This window comes from Hoplias malabaricus, chromosome 3, assembly GCF_029633855.1.
Source record: "Hoplias malabaricus isolate fHopMal1 chromosome 3, fHopMal1.hap1, whole genome shotgun sequence".
NCBI lineage: Eukaryota > Metazoa > Chordata > Actinopteri > Characiformes > Erythrinidae > Hoplias > Hoplias malabaricus.
The window spans coordinates 39,871,720-39,891,778 of NC_089802.1; the positions used below are offsets into that span (position 1 = coordinate 39,871,720).

At 42.9% G+C, this 20,059-nt stretch overlaps 1 protein-coding gene across 1 annotated transcript in view; it reads right to left on the reverse strand.

The window, feature by feature from the left end:
* cntn4 (contactin 4) overlaps window positions 1-20,059 on the reverse strand; it is a 239,177-nt gene that overhangs the window by 26,252 nt on the left and 192,866 nt on the right. The window contains exon 12 of the mRNA XM_066663326.1: window positions 11,847-11,974. Within this exon, the coding sequence (XP_066519423.1) occupies window positions 11,847-11,974 (128 nt within the window). The remainder of the gene's footprint in view (window positions 1-11,846; window positions 11,975-20,059) is intronic.

Consider the following 20,059-nt stretch of genomic DNA (forward strand, 5'->3'; position numbering starts at 1 on the left):
CAACAGATGAAGCTAAAGCCCAGACCCTTTCTCTGATCACATGCAAGGAGCAGGGATTCTGTCCCACAAAGCATGGGGACGAAGAGACTTTAGACCCCCGAGTGCTTTCTGAACTGCATCATGCATCACTGTCAGAGCTCCACCAAAGCCCCCTAAAGCCCCATCTGCGTCGGCCCACAATGCACCACTCCAATAATAAAAGGACGCAAAAACCCCGGCAGCTCCCTGCACCTTCTTCCTTTTCAATCACTGTGATGTTTTAGAGAGAGAGAGAGAGAGAGAGAGAGCAAATGAGAGAGCAAGAGACAGAGAATGAAAGAGAGAGGAAGAAAAGAGAGAAAGAGAAAGAGAGAAAAAAGTGAGAAACAATAAAATAATATTTTGGTTAAAAATATATAAAATAACAAAGAAATAGATGAAAAACAACACCACCAACATCAACAAAGACAACCTCAGACTCCAGCCACTGCAGTAAACCTACTGTGCCTCTTGGGGGTGCTGTGTGTGTGTGAGTGAGATGCTCCTCGGGACTAAATGAAGTGTGGAAAATGATGGCAATGGACGAGGGTGAATTCACACAGGAGAGCGGTGAGGTTGGGGACATGGCTCGCATTTTTACGTCCCTTAGACACGAAACAATCTCCTCATCTCCTCGGTGAGACGAGACGCGCCGAGACGCGCTAGAGGGGACCAGGCTATCAGCTGCAGGAGCAGGGGTTTTGTGAGCCACACAATGGGGAGGCGTCACTTCTTTTATGGCGGGGATGAGATCCCTCTCCTGCCGCCTGTCACACGCCACAAAAGGCTGACAATATGCCACCTCCTGTATTCTAATGCAGGATTTAAGGTGGAGGAGCAGCCACTTTCTCACTCAGAGACGAGGAGATCTCACGTCACTCGTCTGAGTGTGGCTCACCTGCAGGAGAATACACAATCACACACCTGAGAACCTCACAAACTTTCTTAACTCTGCAGACCCAGGTGTGCTTGAGTATTCAGCTGTGTGTTATGACATGGTCTGCTTCCACTATCACAGACACAGCCACCCGGATCCTGTGGGCTTCAGAAAATCCAAAGTAGGGGACCCATGAGGAGGGGAAAGATTAACCTGGAGGAACAGGGAGGCCTTGCCCTTAAGCTAGGGAATGATTCACACCCTGCAGATTGGCTGGATGGACTTAGGCAGACATTCACAGACACTCAGAATTGTGGATGACTGCATGTCATAATTTGCAAGTGCGAGTGACTGTCCAGTGTGTGTTCGAACCATGCGTCCCATGATTCCAGGCAAGTTTTGGACAAATCACAACCTCAATCAGGATGAGTTAATGTAGATGAATCTATGAATGAACACCTGCTATTTGTAAACAAGTACGACATCTTAAAGTGGACTCAGATGACAAATATGTTTCAATTATCGGCAGCACACCCAGGGGTCAAGGTCACCTGTTAGAAAAATGCTGATCTACCTTTCTTCCCTGAATGTCCTTCCCTTCTTTGTCCCTGTAAATTGTCCTTCGTTTACTGGTGTACGTCTCTCGGGACCCTCTGTCCTTGAACATTCAGTCTCTTACCTGGTCACTTCCTATGAATCTGACTCAGGGAAAGTTAAGAGGGACATGAACAACCCACAACACCATGAAATGAGGTTGTGTTTGTTCTTTCTGCACCAATATTTTCTACTCGTCAGGGAAAGCGTTCATGTTGGAACACTGCTGTGAGATTTTAATGGTATCCAGCCCTCAAGAACTTTAGGAAAGGTTTAGTTCGTTATTCCAGCTTGGTTTTAAAAGAATGGCTGGAGCTCCATCACCCCATAGAAGAGTACCCATACTCTACCCTCCAATTCTAGGGGGCTTTTAAACGTCTAGGCCAAGCACTGGTCATGATGGCCTTAAGGTCATGCACAGCTGCTGTAAAGCATGTAATCTTACTGTTTAACTTTCTATTTTAAATAATGTATGGTACACAACACTGTGGCCCCTTTCACCTTCCACAAGTTACAACCCCACCCCTTTAAAAATCACCTTTAGGACACATCTGCCCTGGGGCAGGTAGCGGGCTTGATTTTTCTCCACAGGTCTGTATTTGAACAGCAGGAGTTTGAGACCAAAGCGAACAAGGGAGACACATCTCTGACCACACTCACACAGCTATTAATATATCCTTTGTTGTTTGTGGTGGAACAGTACACCGAGGGCTGGAGAGGACGGAGAGGGCTTTGTTGACACTAGGAAGCACAGTAGAGCAGATACCTAATAGAGCTCGGCGCCGAGGTGGGGAAGCAGTCAAGGCAGTTGATGCAAGATGAAGTGGTCCGTGTCAGAATGACCCGGAAGGCCCGGTGTGGGTACAGAGGCGTGGACGGTGGGAAAAAGTGGCCTTATTAGCCCACTCCATCATCATCTGTGACAGATTGTGTGGATAACCCTGTGCCGTATAAAGCCGACCCTTCCGCCAGCCCTTCCTAGGATAATTCAACTGATAGCCATCAGTATAATACCTTGTTAGGGACTGTCATTATACTCAGAATGAGGTTGGGGTGGAGTGACCCTGTGCTGCTTGCAGGGGTCAATCAGAGATGAGCTGAAGACGGCAGAGAGCCGTCTCTCTGACATATTCCACAACAAACAACCGCTGATGCTGGGAGTGAAATTACATAGTAATCATGTTAAAGAGAAAGGGCGACGGAGGGCAGCCTTGCTGTGTTTACACGCCAGGAATTAATGTGCCTGGAGGCTGGAGGAGCAGTGGCAGGTTGGACAGGTATCAATCCGTGAGCTTTGCTGTGTCACAGGAATGTACACAAGAGAGGTGCCTCCATGAATTATGGCCAAAATGAGCTGCGTGGTAAGCCAAGGCAGGTTGTGGGAAGTTTAAAGAGTCTTTGGAAGAGGGTTTCCACACAGCTTCCCTCCACTGCATTCATCTGCTTCTGTCTGTGCTACAAGCAGCTGAATAATGCAAAGGCTCTTTCCCTTGTTCTTTTTTTTTTTTTTTTGTTTTTTTGCAGGGATTCGAGTACTTTGGCGAGGCTCACAGGAAGCCACACAAAGCCCAAGCTCAGATCGGCAACGCCAGCCAATGCCAGGGCTAATGTGGAAGAGGATCAAAGTCACCCAAGGTCAAGTGTCCCCATCAAGCTGCAATCTTCTTTTTGTCACTGTTGTGTTACGGCTAGGTTAGAGCTGAGATAACAAGCGGGTCCCTGGGGGCCGAGGCGGCCTGGAGCAGGGTACAGAGGCATCACTGGGAAATGAGGACAAAGGCGTATAATAAACACTGATTATAGATAATTTGATGCTACTTGTGGTCTTCCGTCACAGCCACTCAACACGAGCGACATTCGGGATTGATGGGTTTTGCAGTTTGCGGCAGCATTTGTGGCTACACGGTTCGAAGGTTTGCACACAGTCACTGGCAGTGAAGTGCCTATTAATCCATCCCATCTGAAAAGCCTTGAGCAAGTCAAGGTAAGAACACCATAGACCCTATCGCTCGGAATAACCCAGCATCATTATAGGTTTCCTCATCTTTCCCCGGCATTTCAGAGCGAGCGCCATCAAAGCCCGCGATTGAGGGAAGCAGGCAAAAACAAACTCGGAAAGCACAAGCAATGAATATAATACGCCATCCTTCAAACACAAAGCGAGATCTGCCAAGGACGAGAGTCTGCGGCTTGGTGGTTTGTTCTCCAAAGTTGCCTCTCATTTCCACACAGTACTCCGTCTTCTTATTTTCACTCTATTCAGAAATCGATCACGTAGGCTGTCTGACTATGCATGGGTGGGGAATTAAAAAATGATGCTCGGCTTATTATGATTTTTACCACTGCTTCTCTTTTCAAATTGCTTTCAAATGCCATTCCGCATCAGGTTTAAGGATAGCCCTTTGGGAAAAAAGAATGAGATATGAATTCTCAAATCCTAAAGCTACTTTCTGTTCTTGGAGAACATTTAGATGAGTGGAAACAGATGATAATCTTAGGTTTTTCAGAACAAAGCTCTTTGCAGAGCTGCCCAACAACACTTAGATCAATCTGAAACAATGACCATGAGAGCTCTGTGCTGTCCGCAGGTAGAAGTTCAATCCACTCAGCTATGAGTTACTGTACAGAGCTTAAGTGTTAAGGCCATTATACGCCAAACTTGATTTATTCGAATGACAGTGAATGAATCAGGTCGCATGTGTAGTGGATATTATCTGTACACAATACATAATTTTTCAGATGGCAAAAATCGGACCTAGGTTTTATTTGCCCTCTCTTTGATGTTAGTGAAACCAAAATCAAAATTGGTCTCTGGCACTGACTTAGCAACTATGAACTAATCAGCTTGTGTTTGTGCCTTAGCACCAGGTACTTTCTGGCAGAACTGAGCTGGACACCCGTCCAAATGGGTTCACCGACTGGCAGTGAAAAATATTCGAGGTTGGGCTGTTTGCGCCACATTGTCAGTTGCAAGAACCATATAAATTACAGTTTAACACATACTGCAAGATACCAACACTCTGTGAAAATCAGTCATTTTTAAATGATAAAAAAATCCCTAAGAGTAATATTTACAGTCAGATGTGAGTTATGTTACATTATAAGAATCATACATTACAGAGTGGTTCAGAAACATACAGATTAACACAAAGCAATATTAGGAATTTCTAGAATCCCACATGTTGCTGGATCATACTGTATCTATATAGCAGTGGTTCTCCTGGTGGGCACTGCCCTACACATTTTAGAGATTCCTCTGCTCTCAACATGCCTGATACAACTAATGAGCTAATTAACATCCCCTTATAAAGTTGAAGTGGGTGTGATGGAGTGAGGAGAAAACTACAACAAGCAGGGCATTGGCCCAACAGGATCAAGATTGAGTACCACTTTATATACAAAGATAACTGGCCTCTGTGTGTGTGTGTGTGTGTGTGTGTGTGTGTGTGTGTGTGTGTGTGTGTATGTGTGTGCGTGCGTGTGTGTGTGTGTGTGTGTGTGTGCGTGTGTGTGTGTGTGTGTGTGTGTTTGTATCTGGACCAAGCTCTTTGTAGTGTTTCTTCAGAGAAGAAAAAAAAAATCTTCAGAGAACATTTTGGAGGAGAGAGAGATCCCAGAGAATGTGGACACTGCAGGAATCCTGTGGCCTGATTAATCACCAACAACCATCAAGTCTTTACACCCCCACTGATGGACTCTGCTTGGGGCGAGATATGAAGTGCCCCTGAGGCATCAAATTGAGGATGCTTATAATATAAATTATAGAGTTTAAAGATGACACTTTAGGGTCCTCAATTGGCCAGAGCAGTTGTTAAAGTTTTAACTCTTGTATGAAATCTTTCAGTTCCTACATAAATGTTGACACTTTCCCTGATTTTTTTCTATTCTCTAGAATTGGATGAACCCAACATCAGTGTCTGCTGTTCTGTGTGTGCAGCAAATCATTTTCCTCACTCATTATGTCCACGTTGTCTGTTTTTCACATCGTGGTGACTATGAAACTGCCTTCATGAAAAGATAAGTTAGTAGTTAGGAACTATTGTGTAGTTAATACGTTGTGTAATGGGCATCACTTTCAGGAAATCTTATCCAATTGTAGCATTTGAAAAAGAGGCTTTGATTGAGATGAGCCTTGTAAAACAACATCTGATTATGATGTTTGTGAGTTTTATCCCAGGTGAAATAAAAAGTACATGTAAAAATCCTCTCCAGAACACCACCTCCTTATCAAATCCTCTCATCACCTCAGAGCGGCCTTGGCGAGATAAAAAAATATAAAATTCTCAATAAGAAATGGCCACTTCTGGATTTTATTTCTAGATCAGAAATTGCCACGTTTATTCATTATCTGTAACCCTTATACAGTTCAGGGTCGCGGTGGGTCCAGAGCCTACCTGGAATCATTGGGCGCAAGGCGGGAATACACCCTGGAGGGGGCGCCAGTTCTTCACAGGGCAACACAGACACACACACACATTCACTTACAGCTATGGACACTTTTGAGTCGCCAATCCACCTACCAACGTGTGTTTTTGGACTGTGGGAGGAAACTGGAGCACCCAGAGGAAACCCACGCAGACACAGGGAGAACACACCACACAGACAGTCACCCGGAGGAAACCCACGTGGACACGGGGAGAACACACCAACTCCTCACAGACAGTCACCCGAAGCGGGAATCGAACCCACAACCTCCAAGCCCCTGAAGCTGTGTGACTGCAACACTACCTGCTGCGCCACCGTGCTGCCCAGAAATGGCAACTCTGTTGTTTCCCCTTCCTGATCTTAAATGGCCATCCCTGAATTTTTTATTTCTGGATTTTATGAACCAAATTAAGTACCAGTTTATTATTACAAGGCCATGTTGTACCAGTGCCCTGCGTAGGACTGGCGCCCCCTCTAGGGTGTATTCCTGCTTTGCGCCCAGTGATTCCGGTTAGGCTCCGGACCCTGAACTGGAAAAGTGCTTACAGACAATGAATGAACGAATGTTGTACCAGTCTCTCAGAAGTGATCCCAGTGCTGTGTATAATGGCCAACAAAGTGCCCTGGGCAGGTATAAGGTGTTCATTCAAGGAAGCTGTTAACAGATGTATTCAACTGAGCACACGCAGCTTGTATCATCTCAGCAGACAATGATTAAATAAAACAGGACACTCTGGAAAAGCTGAGGCTAAGGTCTATGCCCAACACCACGGGACCAGTGGACCAGTGGGGTACAAAGCCATTCATCATTTTGCTGAAATTTTAACAGTGTTTACAACAGTTTTGCATAATATTAGCCCTTTACGTCGTCTTATTCTGAGTGTGAGCGTCTGAAAGTGAGGATTATCAAACTGTGGGAACTTTTATTTTGACCAGCTTTTATGTATAGTGCCGGAATCGTAGAACCTGCCGTTAATCTCTGTCCAGAGGAAGTCATTTCTAATTAAGACTAATGAATCTGGTTAATATCCTCTTAGCATTCTGATAATTGGGACATCACTGGAGCTGATAAGCTGCATCATTTGCTGTCGGTGTTTGGTGTGTGTGTGGATGCTGAAGTGGTGGTGGAGGTGGTGAGGGGGGTTTATGCACACTTAGCAAGGAAGAATCTGATGTGACAGGTATTTTTCAGCACTCCAAGCACAGCAGTCAATTTAAATAAACTACTGTCATGTCCCATAAGGGCCGCCACCGGCTCTGAGACGCTCACACCCGCCAAACGGGGCCTCACCAAATAAATGAAATTGCGAATGTAAATTAGTCCGTCCCATTCCCTGCGCGTTATTGATACTGACAGCGAGGAACTAGATCATATAAGCGCGTATTTGTACATCAGCCCAGGATGCAGTAGCACTCAAACTGGATGATGGAAAGCAAGCGGTTGGTAGAGGAGCGTCAAATTGAGGCCCGTGTTTTCCTCCTGCTGCTATAAATCTGAAGATTATTGGGTAATTTATGTGAGCAGAATGCGTGGATTCTTTTTCATGAGTGGATTGATAACCAATTTAATAGCCAGCACCTTGTGTTTCCAAATGTATTGCAAAGCGTCTGAGTGAGAGCCATCTATAAACAACAAAGATGAGTTTCTAGCCGAAGTGAATAGCCAGGCATCGAAGAGTGACAAACATACACATTTACTACTTAACATTGAAAAAAAAAAGTACTTGGAAAGTAAGCTTTGGGCCATTGCGGGCCTCTCATGTGGTCTACTGTGGTCGAAGAATTGAGGCCCTGAACCTGAGAGAAATGAGGAACATGTTCGACAAACTGTAAAATGTTGATTAAACTCAGAGCGGTCAGAGTTTGAAGAGGACTGACATTCTTTTGCATAGTTTTTTTTAGGTTTCACTCTATTCAGTACAAAACATCTTAGACCAACAGACAAGAACAGAGCAAAGAGTGAGGTCTCAGCAAATTCAAGAGGACACTCTGTCTCTTTTCCTCTCTCTCTCTCTCTCTCTCTCTCTCTCTCTCTCTCTCTCTCTCTCTCTCTCTCTCTCTCTCTTTCTCTCTCTCTCTCTCTTTCACACACACACACACACACATTCCACACATTCCAAGTCCTTGACGAGGAAAATATAGAATTCATAATGTATGAAATGGCCTTTTCATTATTGATCAGACTACACGAACACACGCACTGACCAGGCGTTCACCTGAAGACACCTTAAAATATACATTAATGAGGTTTCCCAGCTTCTGTGCACATGGAAATGAGCATCTTTTGTGTATAGTCCACGTTAAAAATGACCTAGCGTGAGATCTATAACTCTTCATGGCCTCTTTTAAATAAAAAGTATTCAGCCGCATTCAAGAGAAATGAAAAAGAATTTGCTGCTTTCTTACTCTCAGAGAAAAGGGCTGAGATGGGCGATTATATCACTATGGCAACTGCCAGTAGCCAATTGCAAAGGAGGTGTGACCTCAGGGCAAGCTCTGATTGGCTGATGACACTAAACTCGCTATAAAATAGAGACTATTTGCTAAGTTGTGAAAGAGAAAGAGTAAATACAGAAATGTAATATTTAGCAATAAGCCGTACACACTGTGGCAGGACCCCTGAGGTTCAAAGTTCAAGACGATTTTCTTTCCTTTCATTCTCGTGTCCCAAAACATTAAAGCAGACATATTCTCCTCTTCTCCACAGTGAAACACAGTTCTGGGTCTAAATTAAATGTCAAAATACCACAAGGATTAAACCATGCAGCAGCGTTCTCCCCCTGTCTAAACAGCCCCAAACGCCTGATTTCAGCACCTATTTCTTTAAATGATGAGACGCTCACTGTTCACTCCATCCCTGAGCACACAGCAGTGAGGAGCGAGGTGCAGAAGTTGTGGTTTTTGGCCTGTTTTGCTCAGTTCTCTTTCTTCTCTATCTTTACTCAGTGTTCTTATTTCTCCGCGCTCATTGTGTCTGTTTTGCTGTGTTTAACCTCGTCTTTTTGCTCTCACATAAACGCGGGTCCAGCGCTGTGATTAGACAGACTCAGACGAGGGTTTTAAAGTCTAAAGTCTTGGCACTTGACGCAAGAAGCGGAGCAGAATCAGATCGGCTCGTTTTATCCTGTGTTTTCTGACTTAGGCAGCACACAGAAAACTGACTGGGTGAGAGGGTGTTGCCCTGGGATGGATTGGCACTCAGGGCATGTTCCGACGCTGCTTCTGGACTCACCACAACCCTGAACAGGATGAAGTAGTTACAGAATGAATAAATGAATGAATGAATTGGAACTGCGCCATGATGCAGGTTGGAACTGAAGCCTTTTCTTGCCTGAGCTCATGGACGTGGACTCCACTTGGCTTTGTCCCGAGTCAGCGTTTTCAGCCTCCTGCTGGTGGAGATGCGGAGATGACAGCAGTGCATCACTAAAACCTGATGTGTGTGTCAGGACGGAGCTGATCCCTTGCTCTCTGAGCATGAATCAATATCCTTCAGTCTCTCAGTTCTCTCCGTCTCATGCAGCGTTCATAAATGCGCTCCCCCTCAGTGCCAATAAAGATGCAGCGGAGGGATGGATTTCTCCTGAATTTTTATTTGGACCAACAATCATTTGGGGTTGATGTGTGTTAATGAGATATGAACCCAGAGCTGACCCCACGAGCATGGACCCCTCCCCTCTTAACTCAGGTTCTTTCTTAATGAACATGACGAGAGAGTGAATACTCAGAAACAAAGCCACGTATAAGGCACTGTTTCACCTTCACGAGTTTCTAGGTTCTTCAGGCTCTTTCTTCTTCTAAAAGGTTCTCTCCTTCTGTTCCGCTTCCGTTTAGTGGAGTTGTGTTTAATAACTTCTTATTTTCTATGAAATGCTATTCTTCTAAATCTTGGTTTCTCTCAGTGGTTCTTCCTACTGCTGTGAAAAAGAGGTTCTCCTTCTGAGTCTTGGCTCCACTCTGTGTTTTTTCTTTATCTTCCTATGGAAGGTTTTAAATTTTGGTTTCTCTCAGTGGTACTTCCTCTCGTCCTTTTGAGACTTGGTCCCCCACAGCGGTTCTTCTTTATGTTTTTAGGGAGGTTCTGTTTTACATCTTGGTTCTCAGTGGTACTTCCTCATGCTCTAAGAGAGATTTCCTTCTGAACTCCTTTGATTTATTGTTCTTCTATGTGGTTCTTTCTCTTGCTCAGAGGGAGGTTTTCCTTTTGAATCTGAGCTTTATTTAGTGTTTATTTGTTCTATTGTTGTGTTGTTTTGAGTCTTGTGCTGTTTCATATTCACTATAGTGCACTATTATGGAGTTCAGCCAGTGTGTAGTAGTGTCCAAACCATAGTGAACAATGTTCAATCCCAGAGTGCACCACAAAAAGTAGTGCACAAGCGATATACCCTAGCGAATAAACAGATACCCATAATGCACTGCAGTGTTTGGTAAAAACCAATGAAGTAGTGTCAAAAAATGTTCACTACCCTCCTGAATCAAGTTCCCTATAATAGTGCACTATATAGTGAGTATAGTGCTGTTTTATTCTCAGTCATGCCGCTATAGAGGAAATCACTCCACAGAATAAACATAAAGAGAGCAGTGAGAGTGAGAAAACAAAACCACTACTCAAGGAACATGAAACTTTTTGCACCCCCCACCTCCCAGTGCCCTCCCCATCCCAGCCGTGCTCTCTTCATCCCCCCGGTGTAGAGTGGTGACTTCCTGCAGGTCCTCAGAGCATCTCCTCCTTCACTTCACAAAACACACAGCCCCGTGCGCCCTCATTCATATTTAATATCGCATAATAACTCTCTGCTGCAGCAACATGACAGACACGGATCCGGGCCCCTGAGGGCCCCCCACGCTGCGGCTGTGACAATACGCTCAGTTTTCATCTCATTAGGAAATAAAACCCATTTCCCTGCTTCCTCTTCATGGTTGCGACTGGCTGCTGTGCTGTTCTCGCTCCTCGCGGCCTGTCGCTAATCAGACGAAGAGAGGATCGAGGGAGGAATGGAGGAGGGTGTGGAGGCGTCTGTGTTTTCTCTTAATGAGAGCAAAGCGCAGATGGAATACACTCAGTCATTCATGTCTTACACAAAAAAACAGGAGCAGGAAAACCACAGCGACTGGTGAGAACGCAAAGACGTGGGCGTAGAGACAATGTGAGAAAGTAAATATCACAGAAACCCAACATCATATCTCCATTTGTTTTATGTCTTATTTTAATAATGCCAACTGACATTTACCGTATGAAAATTACAGGGGGACAGGACTTCATAAACTTCAGCCCATGTTCATATTAATGTGTGCATCTGGATCCCACCAACCCACACACTGTGAAACAAGACCACCCAATGGTATCCATGTGATACAAGACTTTAGAACTGCCCCGTCGTCTGAGTCTGTTGATGAGGTTAAACACAGCAAAACAAACAATGAGTGCAGAGAAATAAGAAAGAAAGAGAACTGAGCGAAAACAGCTAAAAACGTATGCTCCTCACTGCTGTGCGCTCGGGGTCGGGGTGAATAGCGAGCGGCTCATTATCATTTAAAGGAACAGGTGCTGAAAGCAGGCGTTCTGAACAGGGCTGTTTACACAGGGGGAGAATGCTGGGTTTGATCCTTGTAGAGTTCTCACAAAAAGGTCACAAGTGTTTCATTAAGATCTAGAAATGTGTTTCCTCTGGAAAAGAGGAGAATAAGTCCCCTTTAAAGCATCAATATCATACCCAAGATGCTCGGTAAACACACACACACACACACACACTATGGGACTCCTCCAGCTGTATTCAGGCAATGCACATTCATATGTTTTAGGAGAGCGATGGCTGAAGGTGAAGAGTGGGAGCAGAATCGAAAAACACCTGCCCATAGAGCTGATAACCACAGATCTGGAAATGTACATAATATGAGCTTAGTTCGTACAAAAGTTCACAACTCATACCTTTAACTGTCAGAGTCCCGGAGCTGCTGGCCACTCCAAACTGATTTTGAGCGACGCAGGTGTACAGTCCAGCGTCTGATTTGGTGGTGTTAGATATCCTCAAACTCCCACTGTCCAGAACCATGACCCTATGAAGGAAAAATAAGAACAAAAAACAGAACACACACTGTTGAGGTGGGTTTAGTTTTCTGTACTGTGTGGATAACCCCTCTTCTCTCAGCTCCCGCAGAGCCGGTTTGGGTTTAATTGCCTTCTCAGACAGAGCAACACTAGTGTGCTTTGGTCACCGATAGTGCACTGACCATCTCTGTAACTGGATCATACTGGTCATGCTGGGTGCTGTAACTGTATTTGTCAGGTAGCCTTTATAACCACAGCGTATCTTATAAACAAAACTAGAAACGTATCTATAGACAGGTCCAGAACATCTAAAAGACCCCTCACAGTGTTCCTGTAGTCCACTCTAATCCAGTCCAGTCCTGAAATACTTAATGTCATATTACGTATACAAATATATGTTTAATCAGTGGGCCTCAGAGGCAGAGCTCCATTAGAGGCACATCTGACAAACGTGCTCTTTATTAAAGAGCACTCAGAAAGGAGGAACCCTCAGATCAGACACAAAAAAGGTCACTGCGCCTTAACAATACACTCGCTCTCTCTCCTCTAATGTACAGGCATGCCACAGGGCAGTGACCCGAAGAACAGGGAGAGAGAGTGAGAGAGAGAGAGAGACAGACAGAGAGAGAGAGAGAGAGAGAGAGAGAGAGAGAGAGAGAGAGAGAGAGAGAGAGAGAGAGAGAGAGAAAGAAAGAGAGAGAGAGAGAGTGAGAAACATACATACAGAGAGAAAGAGATACATAAAGAGAGATAGATAGAAGAAACTGAGTGATAAAGGGAATAGAAAAAGAGCAAAAAGGAAGAAATAAAAGGGAGATAAGTGGGAAGAGACTAAAGAGAAAGAGCAAAGAGAACGGGAGAGTGAAAAGGAGAGAGAGTACAAGAATGAGTGAGTGGTTGAAAAAGACAGGAATAATAACATGAAAAGAGAAAGTGTGAGAAAAACATACACACACTTTATGGCATTAGTGATGGCACCAATTTGAAATGCTCTGGTTGCTCAGCGAGAGCAGGGTTTAATTGCTGTAGACAAAACATGGGACATAAATAATCAATTTTCAGGAAAAGCAGACTTCATTAAGAAAAACGAGGGAAGAGAATAGCACAAAAAGAACATTTCTCTGTAATTAACTACAGTCAGCCCAGAGGAGTGTAAAGCTGTAAACCAACCAGTGAACCACAAGCCAATCAACCAACCAACCAATGACAAACCAACCAATCAATCAAACAATGTAAGAAACCATCCAACTAACAAACCAACTAATTAACAACAAACTAACCAACCTTTCATGAAATAAATGATAAATAAAGAAACTGGGGAGACCCAAGTATAAGTGGAGATGTGCAGATTATTTATAACACAAAGAAATACACAAACCAAGAATAATATAAACTCAAGCAGAAAACAAAGCTCACCAGCAAAACAAACCAGGACAACAACAGAAAATGTACAAAGAGGATGCAAAACTGACCGAACAGAGACAAAGACCAAACCTGGAACAAAGACAGACTCAGAATTGTTTCACAAGAAACAGGCAAAAGAATAAATAGACAAATACCAGAGACTGATAAACCCAAACACAGAAAACAAAAACAACCAAAACCACTAAAAATAACCAATCAACCAAAATAAACTATGAACCAAACAAGAAACCAATACAATCAAACAACCAACCAAAAATAAACCAACAAAACAACCAAACAACCAACCCAAACAAACAACAAAGCAAACAAAACAGCCAGCCAACCAAAACAACCAAATCAACCAGAATAACAAAGCAACTAAAAAATGAACAAAACAACCAACCAACAACCAAACCAACTAAATAATTTGCCAACAAAATACAAACCATCCAATCAACTAAAACCTCTAACCAACCAAAAAAACAACAACAACAACATCTACAACAACAACAACAACCAACAAACTTAAAATATTCAAAACAACCAACCAACCAACCTACCAACCTAAACAAACAAGCAAACAAAACAACCAACCAACAAACCAAAACAACCAATCAAAAATTAAACCAATAATACAACCGTCACAAGTAACGTGAGGTACAATGACGAATAGGCTGGATGCACATGCAGGAATTGAACTGAAATGAAAACAAAGGTCATAACAAGCATTACAGACTGTCCATATGAAATACACAAAATACAAACAGAAGGACACCATCAAGAAACCAACAAAACCAACCAAGCAAACAAACAGCCAACCAAAATAGCCAACCAACAACCAAACTAACCAGAATAATCAACTAAGCAAATAAATATATAAATAAAAAACAATCAACAAAACAAGCAAGCAACCAACCAAACAACCAACCTACCAAAACAAAACCAACCAAATAACCAAAACAAATAGAGTAACCAGCCAAAAATAAACAACCAAACAAACCAAAACGAATAACCAAAAATCTAAACAACCAACCACACAAAACCAACCAACCAGACCAATCAGAAAAAACAAACAAACAAACAATCAAACAAACACAATCAACCTTACGACCAATTCCATCAACCAACAAACCAAAACAGACATCCAACAACCAAACCGACTAGAATAACCAAGCTACCAAAAAACACAAAACAACCAAAAGAGCAACTAACCCACAACACAAGCAACCCACCAAACATAACCAACCAAACAACCAGAATAACAAACCAACCAACCAAAAAAACCCAACCAAACTAACAACCAACTGACCGAACAACCACAAATCAAAAAAACAACCAACCAACCAACCAAAACAACTCATCAAAGCCAACCAAACATACCAATCAAACTAAAAATAAAACACCAAAACAAAACCAAATAAACAACCAATCAACAAAAACAACCAACCAAACAAAATAACAATTAACCAACCACACAAACCCAACAAACAAAACCAAACAACCAGCCAACCGACTAAACCAAACAAACCAATCAAATCAATCAAGCAACCAACCAAACAAACAAACAGCTAAATCAACCACCAACTAAATACCAACACCAACCAACCAGACAAAATCAACCAATACAATTAATCAACACAACCAACCAACAAAACAACCATACATCCAACCAAATCAACCAATCAAATTAAAACAAACAAATAACAAACCAAATGAAACAATCACACTAATCAAATCAACCAACAAAATGAACTAAACCAAACAATCTACAAATGAAAACAACCAATGAACAAACCAACCAAATAAATCAATCAAACACAAAGTTACCAACCTCAAAACAAATTAACCTTAAAACCACAACAAAACATATCCCATTTTGTTTCACGCTGTCCATCCGAGCTCATCAGACCAGTGTGAGAGCACATGGACGAAGGTGTCCACAGTGGGAGACATTAGAAGAGCATACATCACTGATTATATACAACCCTCTGAACACAGTGCTGCTCAGGGAGTTTCCCTCTCACTTTGTAATACTTTACCCACAGCTCCTCACGCCCTGAGACAGACTGGGACATATGTCCTTCAGTCCTCCATTTCTCTCAGAGCCTGCATGGCACTTACTTAAGAATGTGTCGTTGCACTGCAAAACACGTACCAACATCCATCCAAAATAATAGCCCCCCTCTCTGAGTCCATTACCCTGTGGCATTTTCCACTGCTGTAATGGGGAACACTCAGCAAAGAAGTTACCAGGATTTTTAAAAGACGAAACTAATTTGCATCCTTTCCACCAATGTTCATTTCATCTGTAATTAGAGGGGCAGTCCAGTTCCAACAATGGGGCAATGTATAACAAGCAGCTAGGAGCAAACCATTAGCTGTGATTTGAAGGAGTCTCACTGTGGTCAGTGAATTAAATCTCAGTTCTGGACACAAGAACATATTGACGGTCATTTAGTTTATGAAATATCCGTCTGAAAACTTTCAAACGTGGGCCAATTTCCATCTTTTGTCCCAAGGTCAGTATTATATTACAGAGGAACATATTAAGGCTGGTCTATACTTCTCAAACATTCACATTCACCAAGTAACTCACACCTGTGGACAGATTCACACACTCACCCAGTCACTCACACACAAACACACACACACGCACGCACATACACACACACACACACACACACACCTGTGGACAGTTTCACACACTCACTCATTCACTCACATGTGTGGACAGTTTCACACACTCACCCAGTCACTCACTCACACACACACACACACACACCTGTGGACAGTTACAAATCTCATCCAGTCACTCACACACACACACACACACACACACACACCTGGGGACAGTTTCACACACTCCCCCACAATCTCCTTCTGCCAATTCAAAGAAACAAATGTGTGTTTGGACTGTCTTGTTTATTATGTATATTTAATTATTCAAAATCTGTACTTGATCTCACTAATGCTCTTATGGCTGCCTCCAAACCATCACATCAGTGTTTCCAAATCTGGTGTAAAGCCCTGTTTAAAGATTGATACCCTCATGTTGGACGAGGATGTGTCCAGCGATTCTTCTTGGAGACACTTCCTTTCTATGATTTCTGTCAAATAATATGGAGAGTAACAAGGAAGAATATGTTGTTTCTAATCTCGCTTCTCTCTCTCTCTCTCTCTCTCTCTCTCTCTCTCTCTCTCTCTCTCTCTCTCTCTCTCTCTCTCCTGTAGAGCTAAACTAGGAAAGACTGCAGTAACACATTGTCTTATCTGGATCAGGTAATGACCTGGTTTTTCTTCTCTCCTCTTTTCACAAGGAGGACTGTAGTTTAAACCCATAACACACCAGCATTTGTTCTCTCTTCTTTTGTAATGAACTTTGTCCCTTTCTTCTTCGCTCCAATGACAGTTCATGAGTAAAGCTTTTGTTTACAGTGAATTCACTTCAATTAATCTGAAATTCACCAGGTACAAGCCCTAGATCATTCATTCAGGGAAAAATGGTGAATCATTTAAATGGAAATGCAGATTATAAAGTGACAAATGTGTGTGTGTGTGTCTGTGTGTGTGTGTGTGTGTGTGTGTGTGTGCGTGTGGGTGAGTGGGGTGCTGTCAAATTCTTTACCAGGACTTAAAGAGAAACCCACACAGGTGTGTGCTTCAGTGAAATTAAGTCTTACAGTTCTTATAGTGAACTAGCTGACTCAAGCGGTAATAAAACATTATGTACTTAAAAGTATAGTGTATAGCTACGTACATTAACATTTAGTGTTTTCTCTGACTTAAAGAACTACAGCATTAACACAGATGAGATAATTGACAGGAGTGAGGCAGGCAGATAAGATCAGAAATGGTATGGCCCACTTTAGGGGTGTCTGAAATATTATTAAAAAATACATCCAGACATGAACATAGGAATATATTGTAATATTTCCATTTACAGTTATTCAGTCATTCACTCATTGTCTGCAACCCTTATCCAGTTCAGGGTCGCCGTGGGTCCCGAGCCTACCCGGAATCATTGGACGCAGGGCAGGAACACATCTGGAGGAAACCCACGCAGACACTGGGAGAACTCACAAAACTCCTCACAGACAGTCACCCGGAGGAAACCCATGCAGACACAGAGAGAACACACCACACTCCTCACAGACAGTCACCCGGAGGAAACCCACGCAGACACAGAGAGAACACACCACACTCCTCACAGTCACCCGGAGGAAACCCACGCAGACACAGAGAGAACACACCACACTCCTCACAGACAGTCACCCGGAGGAAACCCACGCACACACAGGGAGAACACACCACACTCCTCACAGACAGTCACCCGGAGTGGGACTCAAACCCACAACCTTCAGGACCCTGGAGCTTTGTGACTGCAACACCTACCTGCTGCACCACCGTGCCACACAATTATAGTCAATTCCCCACGTAGGGTGCAGGAATAGAGCAAGACCCTGCTCTGTTTTAATGCTTTTCAATGTTCAGAAGTCTTTCCACTATCCTAATGACTTCAGATGGTGTTTCTCCGCCATGGCTGATCCAGCGACTGATAGAAGGGTAACCTGAGCCATTTCAGGCTGAGATTCTAAGTTTTTTCCCCCATTTAATGAGCCAGGGCTGCATAAAAACACTGCAGCTTTCTCCAGTGTGAGTGCTAGCAAATAGTGAGAAAATATTCCCTGATTTACATAGTGTTTTTTTTTTTTTTTCGTTTGGAATCACTAAGATTGACTTTTAATTCAGAGGGTCAGGCTGTTAATTTCCCCCTGTATTTTGCCACCACACAGGTCAGGAACACATTTAATGATCATTACATGTCTAACATATCAACTATTAGTAGTTGGCGTAGTGTTACGATGTTCTGCAATGCTGATTTTTATTCTCTCTCTGCTAATTTTCTGAGTGTAGAATTCAAGTCCACATTACGTCTGATATCAGTTTCATTTGGTCTTGTCTCGGGGGTTAGATGGACCTTGGACTCAGTGTGTCTCAGTCCGGCTCCTGCCTCTGGTTTATGTCCCTGCCTGAGGCCTTGATTAAGCTCAGCACTAATGGACACGACTAAAACACTAGTACAATCTCTGAGTTAATATGCAATTGTATTTCTGTAAGCATTTATTCAATATCAGATGGTCATTTTCCTCACCCCTAGTTTATGAACTATGAAAGTAATTAACCCTTTCATGGCCATTGTTATAGATAAATATAAACCTAAAAATCTTTTCCAAACATCATTTCATCAGCAGTTACTGAACTGTAGAAAACACACATGCAAAAAAAGACAAATTTGCAAATATATAATTCAGAAATGACAGTGATGATGGCACATGTCTAAGGATTAAATAATGATAAAACAAATGTCCCCCTCCTCAGTGGGTTTCCAAGCTATGAATCGGTGCAGCATTTATTTACTGAAGTGATGAGTTTGAAAGTCTATCACAACACAGTCTACAGTGAGACACTCTCCAACTCCTGTACTCCTCTGAGATGAAGACTGCAGATAGACTTCTGTGGTTTTGGGGGGCTCTGGTCTTCCAGCACAGTGCTCTGGATGCTGTGACCTTGCCAATATCCCCCTGGATGTCATGTCCGAGCTTCACAGCCCTGTTTTCCTGCCCCCAAGCCCTAAAGTGTGAAAACTCTGATACCATCACGATTAGAAAGCTCACCCTCAGGTTGCTCAGACACTAGCCTTTTCTCACTCCTCAAGAGTCTGAAACACAAAGACACACCTCATTTATCTCTGTCTTAAAGCTAACGCTAAGCTGCCGAACTCTTTCACTGACGAGGAGGGAAAGGGAAGGGTAGCGGGTCGAACATAAGCGAGGGGCGAAAGTGAAAGAGAGAAGGAGTGAAGGCTCTTATTTCAACTCCTCCATCATTCTGCCTTCTTCTTTACTGTCGTCTCTGCTTTCATCACAAAGACGTTTCATGAAGAGTTGGAAGTTAGAAAATGTGATGGAAAGGTTCAGTCCAAGTGTCTGTTGGTCAGGAAGAACAAGGGTATTAACCAGCTACATTTATTCAGGTTCAGGTTCAATCCTGATGTTCTGAGTATGTTCATATGTAAATTTCATTCATTCATTCATTCATTCATTCATTCATTCATTCATCTTTTGTAAGTACTTCATCCTGTTCAAGATTGTGGTGTGTCCAGACCTTCCCCAGAATCAATGGGTGTGACCAGGGGTGTACATTTCATTTCATTGCTTTACTATAAATTATAAAATGTATCAAACGCAATTTCTGATGGAGATGCTAAAGTGCTGTTGTTTTAAGGCTACAAGTATTATGTTCTACATGTAATACCAAGAATGTCCTGTAGATGCACATTTTACAGAGGCATAGTGGCGTGATTTCATCTAAAAGCTTATTAATGGAAAATTTCAGTATCAACGCCCAATATACTACTTAAAATATGTGGATCTGGCAACTCTTGTGATGGTAAACAGTGGAGCAAACCACTGTGAGTTATATAAAGGGGGGGATGTAATGTTTTAAAACCTAAAAACATTTTTGCATTTATAACTAGCATATTGCCGCCAAGCGAAGGAGTAGCACTTTCTCATTGCGCCCAGTGATTCCAGAGACTCCAGAGAGGTCCACACTTCAGTTCCGGTGCCAAATGATTATGAGAACCTTCCACTGACTACAATACACTCACTGAGGTCCTGATGTGTGCT